This window comes from Morone saxatilis, unplaced genomic scaffold, assembly GCF_004916995.1.
Source record: "Morone saxatilis isolate NCDOM2014 unplaced genomic scaffold, NCSU_SB_2.0 Contig1, whole genome shotgun sequence".
NCBI classification, from domain to species: Eukaryota; Metazoa; Chordata; class Actinopteri; family Moronidae; genus Morone; species Morone saxatilis.
In genome coordinates, this window is record NW_023339651.1 from 3,887,497 (window position 1) to 3,901,233 (window position 13,737).

General features: G+C 40.0%; 3 protein-coding genes across 5 annotated transcripts in view; 2 read left to right on the plus strand and 1 right to left on the minus strand.

The window, feature by feature from the left end:
- psme3 (proteasome activator subunit 3) overlaps positions 1-3,018 on the plus strand; it is a gene marked incomplete at its 5' end in the record, with an annotated part of 3,288 nt that extends 270 nt beyond the window's left edge. Inside the window, 7 exon segments of the mRNA XM_035661039.1 lie at positions 279-383; positions 477-522; positions 797-915; positions 1,295-1,431; positions 1,624-1,678; positions 2,415-2,501; positions 2,592-3,018. Coding sequence (XP_035516932.1) covers positions 279-383; positions 477-522; positions 797-915; positions 1,295-1,431; positions 1,624-1,678; positions 2,415-2,501; positions 2,592-2,672 — 630 coding nt within the window.
- A 2,333-nt stretch (positions 3,019-5,351) lies between these two features.
- g6pca.1 (glucose-6-phosphatase a, catalytic subunit, tandem duplicate 1) lies at positions 5,352-8,066 on the minus strand. 3 transcript variants are annotated; one of them, XM_035666741.1, is made up of 5 exons: positions 7,831-8,066; positions 7,641-7,750; positions 6,871-6,955; positions 6,640-6,782; positions 5,352-6,500 (listed from the first exon to the last, which is right to left on the minus strand). In XM_035666741.1, the coding sequence occupies exons 1-5, from the start codon at positions 8,046-8,048 to the stop codon at positions 5,992-5,994; spliced, it is 1,065 nt and encodes a 354-aa protein (XP_035522634.1). In that variant the 5' UTR covers positions 8,049-8,066; the 3' UTR covers positions 5,352-5,991. The 3 variants fall into 3 exon arrangements, with proteins under 3 accessions (XP_035522634.1, XP_035522648.1, XP_035522640.1); XM_035666755.1 differs by having other exon boundaries at positions 6,640-6,755; positions 6,856-6,955; XM_035666747.1 differs by having other exon boundaries at positions 6,640-6,755; positions 6,850-6,955.
- A 1,596-nt stretch (positions 8,067-9,662) lies between these two features.
- Positions 9,663-13,304, plus strand: g6pca.2 (glucose-6-phosphatase a, catalytic subunit, tandem duplicate 2). The gene is made up of 5 exons (XM_035660039.1): positions 9,663-9,946; positions 10,045-10,154; positions 11,209-11,329; positions 11,708-11,823; positions 12,331-13,304. The coding sequence occupies exons 1-5, from the start codon at positions 9,717-9,719 to the stop codon at positions 12,831-12,833; spliced, it is 1,080 nt and encodes a 359-aa protein (XP_035515932.1). The 5' UTR covers positions 9,663-9,716; the 3' UTR covers positions 12,834-13,304.
- Positions 13,305-13,737: the final 433 nt, after the last annotated feature.

A 13,737-nucleotide genomic window follows, 5' to 3' on the forward strand; every position in this document is an offset into this window, starting at 1 on the left:
AATGGACTGTGTGGTGAGATTGTTTGAATCTAACATAAATGTTTTTGTCTAATCCATCAAATCAAATGGCTGACAATCGGGGTATTTCATCACACTGATGCAAAACTCATAAAAAAATCCATCACTGCCATTAAGCACTTGGTTTCTAACATTGCCCACAAGTCACGCTGACTTATTAAACTATCAAATTTGAATAGTCTCATATCATTTAATCTTGCACAGAGCATTACTCATAAAAAAATAAAAAAAATAGCTCGCCTAGTGTCGTTGTTTTTCAGGATCCCATCATAAACATCACTGAACTGAAGGAGATCCACTCTGAGATAAACCTGACGGTGCCAGACCCCATCCTGCTCTCAAACCTGCATGACGGACTAGAAGCGGTGAGACTTCTTTTAGATATGAATTAAATCTTCCGTGCTGCTGCTGAGAATGATGATAATCACAATCCTGATCCCGTTTCATCTGTTTCACAGCAAAATGCCAAAAAGAGAAAGCTGGAGGATGGAGGGGAGGACACAGGTGAGTTTAAGGACAAGTAGTTAAAGTAGATTTAAAGTTAATTGAATCGTAGATTTATTTATTTTTTTTTTCTGGATAGACAGATCCAATTTTAAATAAGTCCCACGATCAAGAATATTGATGTGAATTGGAATCGTGGTTTGATTTACAGCATCCTTAAGTTTGGATATGAGTGATCCTTTGACTGACAGGATATCGTATGGCATCCTCTATGTATAATAATTAGTCAATCCTTCTTTTACCCTCCTTTTCTCCTTTTTTCTGTGTCACCCAGTGACTGGCACCAAGGTCTTTGTCATGCCCGGTGGAATGATGAAGAGCAACGGAAACCTTGTCGATCTCATTGAAAAGGTCAAACCAGAGATCAGGACACTCATAGAGAAATGTAACACAGTAAGTAATGTCTTTTAACCAAGGGCCGGCCACACACACACACACACACACACCCACACACCAGTAGTTTATCTGACCAAAAGGTTGGCAGCAGTAACCCGACATTACTGCCTACATGAACTGTAGCAATACAGCTGGAAATGTGTAAAATAAAGATTATTTATTGATGAAACATGATTTATAAGGAGAACAATTGTGATTAGTTTTCTAGCTTTAAGATGTGAAGCTCAAACACAGGAATGCATGAAGGTCTCGTGTTTCTCGAGCTTCCCTTCCCAGGCAAGTGTTGTGGATACGGCTTCTGTACATCTTGACTTCACTGATAGCCTCCCAGATGTTGCATTCTCTTTTTTCTTAGCCGTTCTCTTTTCTTCTGCAGGTCAAAATGTGGGTTCAGCTGCTTATCCCCAGGATAGAGGATGGCAACAACTTTGGGGTGTCCATCCAGGAGGAGACAGTAGCTGAGCTCAGAACAGTTGAAGGGGAGGCAGCATCTTACCTCGACCAGATATCAAGGTTAGTCCAAACCATATTGTACGTAATACGCTCTGAGGCATGAAACTGGTGCCTCGTCAGATCGCTTTGCTTTTTTCGTAATATTTGTTTACTTGTTTGTGTATTTTTATTAAAATAATTTACAAGATTGGTTCTGCGTTGCTTTGCAGGTTTACCTGTCAGAGCTAACATTTTGTCTGTCTTTACTTCTAGATACTACATCACAAGGGCAAAGCTGGTTTCTAAAATAGCTAAATATCCACACGTGGTAAGTGAATATTATCTAAAAAGAATTAAAGCAGAAGGTGCTGAGAGAACAAAACGCTGAATACAGTGGATATCAAAAAGTCTACACAACATTTTAAGCGACTCTGTTTTCTTTATGAGTAGTGATGGATGGAAAAGACTTCCACACCTCAGACATATTGGTCCCTCCTTTATGCTCACAGACGGGGTGAATATCTCCCTCGTGCTGGGCGACACTGCATCTAGCATTTAGCCTAGTTAACAGCAGAATTCAAGAGTAATCTTATCTGCCTGTCCTATTGGGAGAAATTGAAGATGCCAATGTTTCATTTGAAAGGCTTTATCATCTGATACTGATGATGTGCTGATTCCGTGCTTCCCCATGTGGTTTCATAAACGTTAAAGATAGATACTTTATTTATCCCGAGGGAAATTCAAGTAAAAAGGTCCAGTGTGTAACATTTAGGAGGATCCATTGGCAGAAATCACATTAAAATAAGAATCCTTGTGTTTTAGTTACCTAAGAATGAGCCGGTTTTATCTACAGACACGGCAGAATGGGCAAACCAAAAACTGGTTCTAGAAACTACCTCGCTAAATGCCACTGAATCCTACACACTGGACCTTTTTTAATTTGGTCTTTTCAGACCACAAACCAGTAAATAAAAAGCTGTGTGGACCTTTTTTGATTTTCACTGTGAGAGTCTGGCTAGCTAATATTTATTTTAATATCAAATACATTTAACTCTTTTTATTAGGAGGACTATCGGCGCACAGTAACCGAGATTGATGAGAAGGAATACATCAGTCTGAAGATCATAGTTTCGGAGCTCCGAAATCAATATGTACGTATTGATGCACTGTCCATTTAAAGTTTATTTTATAGTGGCATACACCTGACAGGTTAATGAAAGTATTGTTTTTTTTCTCTGAAGGTAACGTTACACGACATGATCCTGAAGAACATTGAGAAGATCAAGAGGCCACGAAGCAGTAATGCTGATGCACTGTACTGATTTTCATCCAGCCATCTCAGCCTCAGCCTCCACCTCCCGCCTCCACCTCCCGCCTCCACCCCCCGTCTCCCTGCCATGCCTGTCCAGCTACAGTAGCCTGGCCCTGGTCCACAGGACTACATCTAGACATTCACCTACTTCAGTACAATCAAGTCAGCCCAGTACAGAAACATAGCTTCCATAGAAGGACACAACGCACATGTTTTTGTTTTAAATGTAAAATATTTTTTTTTTGTTTTAAACCCTTTGAAGACATAAATATTCTCTCAGAAAATGGGGAGATAGATCATAGACAACAAAAAGCGCTATGTATTTTTTAATTTTAATTAAACATTTCGTCCTCAGATCTTTGTGAAATTGCTTCATTTATAGCTCTTAAGACAAATTCAGAGCAAAGTGGTTTGTTTCCCGCCCACTGCTTCACTGAATGTTTACTCTTTTTTTTTTTATTATTATTATTTAAGTCTTACGTTTGACTCCTGCTACATCTGGAGTATGGTCGTTTATAGGATACGCAACACAAAATCAGTTTGTTTGTTTCTCCGAATGTTCTACATACACAGTTCAGTCGTAACAAATATGAAAGCTAAGCAGGTTTTAGGTCCACAGGCTTATTGGTTTTCAGTGAAAATTCATAAGTCACCGAAGCATCTCTAATGTTGAGGCATTGATTCTATTGAATAAAACATTTTTGATAAGAGATTTTGAATTTCCTTTTGACATTTTTGTGTTTGCACAAATTGCTTATTGGATATCAGATAAATGGTTTGTATGCACCTATCGAGATGCTCATTCACACATCCGTATGTTTGAGTTAAGGCGCACAGTAAAATAACCATTAAGGGAAGGAAGCATTAAGTGGTTATGTTCCCTTTTGGCCTGCAGATGTCACTGTGGCATTTACCACCACTGTATCAACACAAAGGAAGACATCACACACTAAACTGAACAAAAAAACCTGTATATTTAATAGTTTTTGAAAATGTAGTTATTTGTTAATAAGCACAAAATGCACATTTGTCTTACTCCATAAAACAAATTCAAATGTTTGAATTGTTTAACAAATCCCCAGAAAATCACATTACAATTTATTTTACTGACTGTTAATGGCATTATTATGGTCTTGACTCAAATCTTATCTTTGATGTGACTATACATGACTATTGTTGCATCTATATTTATAATCCAGTAATACATTTTGAAATGAGCCATTCTGAAGAAGTACTTTTATTTTGAGTATTTTTTAATGCTTATTTTGATGTTATGTCACCTCTCAAGCTACATACAGGCTGTCCTACCTGATTGGTGGAGGGCTGTATGCTGCGTAAAGGGAAGACCTGCAGGCACTGCTCGGCAGTAAAAGGTTCCTTCCCCAACTCTGCATGTTTTTCAAGTAAAAGAAATTAGCATTTAGAATGTAGTTTTAGCAACAGTAATATCCTAAAAAGATGCTAGAATCTATTAAATAAAATGTAATAAAACACATTGCTCTTTGTAGTAAAGATGCAACATCATAAATAAATCTGTCGAGGAAACTAAATATGCTTATAATTCATTAACAATACAGCTACAGGTTTGCGCAGCATTTCTATTTTTCTTTATTTTGTTATTGCTGAAAGTAGGGCTGTAAATACTAGTGCGTGTTTCCAGCTGGTCAAAAACTATTTCTTCTAGTCGGATGTGAGTCATCTCCAAAACAATTCACCCTTTACAAGGTAACTTTTGCCCCATTTTCTCCAATTTGCCTCTTCAGTCAGTCCATCTTTATTTCTGTGCAGACTAAAATGAAAATAAATACAGACTTAACTAAATATCTTTTTAACGTCCACTACATCTGACGTGCTTTCTAACTCTGGACAAAATAAATTGAGAAGAACAACCAATTTCAGATAAATATTAAGTGATGTAATCATTGTTGGTCAATGGTCCTGTAGTGTCCGTCCCTCCTGACTTTCCCCTCCCTTTTCTCCCCTCCGTCTGTCTCCCACAATGCAGCCTGCCCATACAGAGCAGCATCATATAGATATGGCTTCATGAGATAAACACAGGAAAAGAGTTAAGAGGGCCATCAGAGATAAGATGGTTAAAAAGGAGACTTGGGATTTGCAGGTGGAAAATGTCACAGGGCTAGGATTGTTATGTCATCAAAAGCGGTCTCACATTTCCCTCTCCCCTTCAGTCTGTCTATTGTGTACAATTGGGATTAACTTTGTTTTCAGTGACTTCAGGTGACACTCTGCAAATTACAAAATTGTTTTATAATCTAATTAGCAGAATTGCAGAGGTGTGTCTCTCTCTGCAATCCTGCTGATCTCATTACCACACATCCGAAGTTCCTTTGATATGTCGCATGAACAATGTACTACTTTTAGAGCCTTAAGGGACACACGTGTTGTCTGTAACGCATTCTGCCCCTTGACCCGCCATGCCTCTTTTAAAAGCGCATGGCTGTGGTGAAAGGCAGTGTCACTATGTGGGACTTGCCGAGTGACGGGAGCATGCTCTGGTTAATATTTAATGGTTGTTCCTGCCAGAGAATTAATCAGTATCAGTCTGAGACATTTGGAGAAACCCGATAGGGAAGCACAGCACTTAAATAACCACTAAAATAAACACAGTCTTTATAGAAAGCAAATGGTTATATTTTTATTGAAATTGCTTGCAATATTCTTCCTCCATTTATGCATTAATAAGCTGAAAAAGCACTTTTATTTGCTGAAGTGTGTGTATATTTGTATACATGACAACAATGAGAGACCTTGAAGGCCAAATACAGACAAAAATAAACAACTATAATTTGATTCCCGGACCAGTTTTATATCAGTGCATTAAGTATGGAGCCTGGCAGCCAGGAGGCAGTTAGCCTAGCTTAGCACAAAGACTGGAAACAGGCGGGATGAGCTAGCCTGGCTTTGTCTAAAAGTAACTAAATCTGTTTAGAACACATCTAAAGCTCACTAATAAATATATCTTATTTGTTTAGGTGTAAAAAGGATCTGTGGTTTTACTGTGAGGTTGCCAGGCGTTCAGCTGAGACTGCAAGGAAGTCGATGCTCCTGGCCAAGAAATAGCGCTGTGTTTTACGTGTTAAGTGCTGGTTGGTATTTTTATCTATGGACAAAACCAAGCTAGCTGCTTCCACGCTAAGCTAAGCTAACCGGCTATTTCCCAAAATGTCAGACTACAGTACATATTCCTTTAAGGAACTGATATCCAGGCCAGCGCAATAACTTGTTACGTTATGAAAGTCTAAATGTCCTTGTGTCTTAAACTGACATTAAACTAGTAATTTAGTTTTAAACTACAGGTTGGACCTGAATCACAAGTTCTTGTCTTCTTTCTTCTCCTTGCAAATCCAGCAGAAAGCCCAGGGAATCAGAGTGGTTGGGATTAAAAGTGCAACCACACTTTTACCAAAAGACAGGAAGTAGAAAGTCACAAGATTTTCAGAAGAAAATGTCCATCCGTCCAGCAGCTGAAGCAGAAATAAGGAGACGACAATACATCCAAGTTTGAAACCGGTGCTTGTTTTCATCTTCTTGGTCTCCGTGTAAAGGGGCGAGTGCAGGCCCAGGCCCAGGCCGAAAAGGGTGCCCATGTTACGCAGGAGACTGGCGAAGGGCGTGGTGTCCAGGTGGACCCACTCGGGCTTCACACACCACTTTTGGGCTTTCTCCATGGTCCACAGCAGGTCCACACCCAGAGCTTTGAGCAGGAGGTAGAAGCCAACAGCGAATGAGGTCAAGAAGAGGGTTGTGTAGAAGTACTTCTTCAAGCTGGCACTGTAGATCCCTTTCTCCTTTGAGACCACCTCAGCTACAAGTACACCTGAGACAGACCACATCCACAGACTAAATCAAAATGTTCTCAGAATAGCCAAATATACTGTAAATCTTCAAAAAAAAAAAACTTCCATCCCTACAAAATGAATCGATCTTATCGATATCGATTATTTGGGGAGACCAACCTGTAATGACTCCAGCAATGACCTGATGTGGGAAGTGGGCAGCCATGTAGACCCTGGACATGCAGACCACCAGCACTACCAGGGCCATTAGCATCCACAGGCCTACCTGCAAGAATCTAACAGAGGGTGAATACTGAATATGAGTGCACAAGGTTCAGGGTTTGGCACGTAAGGGCCAGTTTTTTAATGGTTGTTTTACCACAGATTCACCTGTACAGTAAAGGCGGGCATCGCTTCTCTGTTGCAATAGAGAGCAGCGCTGTTACCATCACATACCAGACGCCAGCTGCACCCATAGCATGACCTGAAGGGCTTCCTGCAAGGAACAGACTCTGGGTTTATCAAATACAGCTTCATCTTCAGAGATGCAATTTCAAAGCAATAAAGGTCAAATCATTTGCAGTACAGATTTATTGTGGTTATAATATCCCATTTTGGAGTGAGTAAAGTTTAAAGAAATCCACTTTACATAAAATCCTCAAATCACATTTACAGCAGTCAGACCCAGACCAACTTGTATTTACTTTAACTTTCTGCAATTAGCATTGCTTTCACCTGCAAGTACACATATTTAATCTATAACAATGCATCATATTTTATGTTATGTTTTTTACGAGTTCTTCATTTGTTTTGTATGTCAAATCTTTTTTTCCATCTGAAATATAGAGGATTAAAATGTATACTTTAGTGCAGCACTTGAGTAAATGTACTTTGACAACCATTGACAAAAAGGAGACATTGTATAATACAGACTCAATTTTCTTTACACAGATTAAAAGATAAAAAACGCTACAAAAGGCTAAAGGTACTGGAGTTTATAACCTAGTTATCACATTAATGAGATGATATTCATTCAAGAAAGCCATGTTCACTCGCCAGACACTACAGATATTATCTGGCATTAATACACTTAAGTATTAACCAGGCTGATGGGTCACTGTGCCAGGTAAGTCATTCTACTGTTACAATCATCATGTGATCAGGTCTGTCATCTACTGTACCTGGTCCAGTCTCACAAGTAATGGGAAACTGCTGCAGAGACGGGACCGGTCCAGCTCCATAAAACCGGGTCTCATGAACCCACCAGTACGGTCTCTCCCCAAACAGAACCCTGCCATGGAAAGACCAAGAAACACGAAATGCAACCTCTCTCTTTCTCTTTATGTGTTTGGATTGATTCGAGCAGGTTACCATTTCAGGACCAAGTTGAGCCAATCTCCGAGGACAGCCACCCAGATGAGCCTGAGCCCGGTGTCCCTCCGCAGGTGGAACCAGATTGGGAAGAAGCAGAAGAACGTGGTGTGCAGATCGGCCACAGTGGACGCCAGGCTAAACAAGCCATCATACCTGCTGTATTTGGTCTGCAGATGAACCGCCAGTTCAACCCCCCAACTGTGGAGAAGATCCATGATAACACAACCTCTGCTTGCCTGAGGACTCTGGGACGTTTAGTCTTTTTTGTCGCCTCTGCTCTGCCACTGTGTGAGCCCCATTGGACTTTACTCAAGGCTAGCAAATTTGTTTGCCTTTGGGACAGTGCAGACAAGTTCCTTAACCTTTACACCCCTGAGGCCCCCTCTGCTAAAGTCCATCATTACAGAATTCAGCTGCTGCCCCTCTTACAGATCACAGATTTCTAGGAAAACTTTTTTTTTCCTCTGATCAACAAAAATGAAGTCTGTTTTGAGTTCCAGCCAGTTAGCTTGTGAAATCTATTGATCTTGGCTCACAATTGATCCTCTGTGTCCCATTGATATTGTAGAGTGCGTCATTTAAGTCCCCATTTAAGTCTTCACCGTGTCAGAGTTTGACACTAAGAAGGATGTTTTCACATTCATCTGCTAAAAAGTGGAAAAGTTTCTCTGCGCTCCACTGAAAAATGTGATTTTAAGGGGGGGCCTATAAATGTGATTTGTGAAATCCACAAATATTTTGGAAGTCAACCTGGTCCAATATCAGCTTCCCCCAGTGTGATACACTGAGAATGGACTTTACAGTGAAGGAGGAGACATCTTGTGTCCAGCAGGAAAACTTTAGAAATGAACACAATTTGCATATTCATAGATTCTTGAATTTTTTAAGAGATTTTAATGTGGACATTACACTTATTTGCAGACTATTTGTACATGTGTCTCAATACATGTCTAGATCTCGGATCTCTCGGAAGATAAACTGAGCTCATTTTGAGCTTCACTGCCAGCCCTGTTTGTCATGACAGAGCAGTAACTTGTACACGACCTACAACCTTTTTCTGTTTTATCACCGACTATCTCCTCAGCTTCTACTCAGTCCAAACCCAATAATTTAATCATTGATCTCCTTATGTAACTCACACTACCTCCACCAACGAGATTTTTCTTTCACCAAATCATCAAAAACACAATTACATAACTGACAAATTATTATGCAGTGGCTGCATGAATGGGTACATACATAGATTCAATAATTTTTTTAACTTTAATTTTTTTCCATCGGTGCTTTAAAAGCAGATTTTTTTCACCTGTTTTCAAATCTGAAAATAACATAAAATAAGGAAAAACTTGAGAAAAAAAAATCACTTGCCTTTCTGAGCTTCCATAAAAGGGAAAAAAAATAATGTTAAAGAAATATCCCTGTAGTCAGTTTTAGCCTCAACCGAAGCACTATAAAAGTACTCGACGTATGTTATTTGTTTTAAGATATTAATAGCTGATATTAAAATAATTTGGAATTTAGTGAAAGCAAATGTAACCCTGCCAACTGCTGCTTTGCTTGTGATAATTTATGTCACAATTGTGAAATTTAGCCATTGGTCAATTGACTTCCTCTCTGTGCTACGTAGTTCAGAGAGAAAGATAAAGATGAGTGAGGCTTTCTTTTCCCGCTATCTTTTCAACTTGTTTGTGTGACAAACCTCTGAAACTCTCCGGACTCCCAGTGTTTTATTACACATGTGCAAGGTCCAAAGATCAGCGTGAGCATGCGTTTGGGTAGTGGGTCCCTCTGGTATAAAACCAACCAGCTGTGTTACTGATAGCAACAGTCTTTTTGTCACTCACTCACACATCACCAGACTGAGACACCTCTCTCTCGCTAAGATGAATGCTATAATGGACGCCATACAGGGTTTTGGGGTGAGCACCACCCACTACCTGCAGACCAACTATCAGGATGCCCAGGGCTTGTTTCTCTGGGTCTCCTGGGCAGCAGACCTCAGGAACACCTTCTTCATCTTCTTCCCGCTTTGGTTTCACCTGCGGGCTTCAGTGGGCATTAAGCTCATCTGGGTAGCAGTGATCGGAGACTGGCTGAACCTGGTGTTCAAATGGTGAGTCAAGTAAATCTTTGAATTACATGTTCTTGAGCAAAGCCACATAAAAACTAACTAGACTATAACCAAGTGCATGTTTCTGTTGTCTTCTTCAGGATTCTATTTGGGGAGAGGCCTTACTGGTGGGTCCATGAGGCAGCTCATTATGCAAACACTGTTCCTCCTCACATTGAGCAGTACCCCATGACCTGTGAGACTGGGCCAGGTGAGAAATACTAGGCATCTGTGCATTACATACAATTGTTACTGGGGTATTACATGGCCCCAGGTTTACCTTGCCGTCATTTGATTAAATGCAAATCAATTTACTTATGTGGGTGCAATATCAGCTGCAAAATGAAGGGTCTTCAAGCTAGATTTTGACCCAGGACCTCAAGATCAAGTAATAAAGCAGGACCAATGGTGCATATGCCCATAATCCCAAACAAAATTACAATGAATTAAACAGTGAACTGGAAGTTTGTAATACAGCTTTATAAATATGCACAGGTTGTCTTCAAATAGTGGTGAAAGTTGTACTTGTAACCTGAAGTACCAATACAACAATGTAAAAATAGTCAGTAATGCATTCAAAAGTGCTCTAAAGCATGTATTATCATCAAAATGTAAAGGCTTATAGGGGAACTGCTAACTGAAACCTGTGACAAGGGACTCCAACTAAACACTGTTTATTTGTAAATGTTGTATTTTAAAAGCTTAATATGATTTTAAAGGAGAAATCTCAATTTGAAAATAACTATTAACTAAAACTTTCAAATAAATGTAATGGAGTTCAAAGAGCAATATTTCCCTCTGAAATGTAGTGAAGTACAAATATAAAGTAGCATTAAATAAAAATACTCAAGTACATCAATATTCATTGCAAAACCAGATAAGTTCATTTAACTCACAAAATGGTGTAAACTGATTACATCGATTACATTTGGTAACACTAACTTAATTTATTAAGTTAAAAAATACATTCTTGTTCAAATAGCTTTAGTAAATTTAAGTGACAATGACTTCAAATTTGTAATTTTTATTTGTACTGTAAAAAACAAAATACCTAATAAAGGGTAGGCTTACTTAATCAAGAATATATTTTTGACTAACAAAATTGAGTTTGTGGTACTTCAAAGTTTTGATGTTATCCATTTATGTTACAGTGTTGTACGTAAGTGCAGTACTTGATTGATTGTACAACAAATGAACAATGCAGTCATTGTTCTCCTCGAGTGAATCAGCCACTAATATCTACCCACTCTGTCTGTGTTATCCAGGCAGCCCCTCTGGCCATGCTATGGGAGCCGCCGGTGTCTACTACACCCTGGTGACCTCCATCCTCGCCATCATGACCAGCAAGAAGAAATATGGAAGCAAGAAATCCACCAACAAGGACTGGTGAGTCACTGAACTCATCTGTGTAGTCTGAGTCAGTACATGTGTACTCTCTGGTCCACACTTGTGTCAGTGTTGTTTACCATTTTCCATCCAGAGCTTATCGCTGTGGACACACTATCTGTCCTGTGCTGTGGTTGATCATTTACTTCTGAGAACTATTGGCCAGAAAGAGGGATTATACATGGCTTGTTTTGACGTCCAGGCAGCAAAAAAACCATGACTGTGTTAATTGTTATATTGCTTTAAAAGGTTGACTTGCCTGTTCTGGGTGATGGTAATAGCAAAGGCCAGCCTGATTTAAAGCTCAGGTGTTGCACTTTCAGTTTTGCCTGTTTCAAAATAAAATAATCCAAGATGTCTGATTTTGTATTTTGAAAGGTATCTGAAGGCTGGCTTGTGGACGCTGTTTTGGGGAGTCCAGGTGTGTGTCTGTCTCTCCAGGGTCTTCATTGCCGCCCACTTCCCCCACCAGGTCATTGCTGGTGTTATCACAGGTCAGTACACCCCATAAAAAACGGACAAAAAACTGTTGACCCTTACTAAATCCCACCCCTGGAACCGCGGACGACTTTCTCCTTTCTGCGGAAACCCGGGGCGGACCAGACCCTTCCTCTGTTCCCTGTACTTAAAAAAAAATAGTCTGAAGGTGGTCTTAAAAGCTGAAATGACAATATAGTCACAGCTTAGTAGCTAATATTAGCAACACAAGCCTAACCAAAAGTTATGAGCCTTAACCAAGCCAACTATATATATATATATATCTATATATATATATATATATATATACTGTATATATGTAGCTTTTATATTTTAAATGTCTTCTCACATAGACGAGTTTGTAGCACATCATGAGAGGAGGAAGATGACCGAGGTTCTGACCGAAACTTGCTCAACTGTTATTGGAGCACAGACCTGAAAGGGGCAGGGCTTAGGAAGGGTAAATTGTTTTTATGCTAAATTATAACACATAATATTGACCTGGACGTTTCAATGGATTCTAGGTATGATCGTGGCTGAAGCCTTCAACAGAACTCAGTGGATCTACAACGCCAGCATGAAGAAATACTTCTACACGACCCTCTTCTTGACCTCCTTCGCTGTTGGCTTCTACCTCCTGCTCAAAGCTCTGGGTGTGGACCTGCTGTGGACCTTGGAGAAAGCCCAGAAGTGGTGCGTGAAGCCTGAGTGGGTCCACCTGGACAGCACGCCCTTCGCCAGCCTGTTGCGCAACATGGGCACCCTGTTCGGCCTGGGCCTGGGCCTGCACTCGCCCCTGTACACGGAGACCAAGAAGAGCAGCAGCACGTTGGTCAAAGCAGGGTGCGTCATCAGCTCCCTGGTCCTGCTGCACCTGTTTGACTCCTTCAAGCCTCCCACGCACACGGCAGCCCTCTTCTACCTGCTGTCCTTCTGCAAGAGCGCCACAGTGCCTCTGGTCACTGTCAGTATCATCCCGTACTGCGTGAACGGAGCTCTGAGCCTGCAGAACAAAAAGGGAGTGTGAGCAGTGAGCTCAGATTATACAGACTCATGAAATGGAAGTGCAGAATCTCTTCCAGATCATAAAAAAAACTTTCCTTTGGTGCTTATTGCATTCGTATGTCCAACTGATCCTCAGGAAAAGCCTATGAGAACAGCAGGAAATTGTCACGGGTGTCATTTGGACACTGAACTCTGTTGGCACTGTGTGACACTGTGTGAAAATACTATCCAGGGGCACTTACAAAGACCAATTTTGAATTCAGGAAAATATGTAATTACAATTGTTTCAGAATCCCGGAAAAGGACAAACACACAAGTCTACCGTAGCAAGTGACTACCGGTATTTGCTTGCAGTTGTTGTGTTTAACCTCACCTTAAAGACAATAGCAGCCACTCACAGCTTTGATATGTTATTTCATATGTAATAGTAATGTATTTTAAATGTTAGAGAAAGTATTTTTCAAACTGTTTTGAATATTTTTAATAAAAAAAATCTTGAAAATGTGTTAAATGACTTGGTTCATATTTGACTGCATTATGCAACCACACTGGACTGTATACCAGGAGTATTTAGCCAATAATCAGAATTTATCTATTCAATCACATACAGCAATTTGCTTTCACTCCCCAGTGGTGGAATAACTACTAGATATTTTACTCAAGTCAAAGTACCTGAATGAACAAATACACCATTAGGAGTAAAAGCCTTGCATTCAAAATTGTACTGAAGTACTCAGGAACAGGTGTATCATCAGCAAAATGTACTTCAGGTATTATGTTAGTAACGTTCTAGGGGATCTATGCAGGAAGTATAATGTTGCCATGGAGCCTGTGAGCTAAAACTTGAGCCCTGTTGTTTTACACCTATATTTGGCAAATTAACACCATTAAAGGTTTTCCAAACTTAGCAGTTCCTGATTGAAATC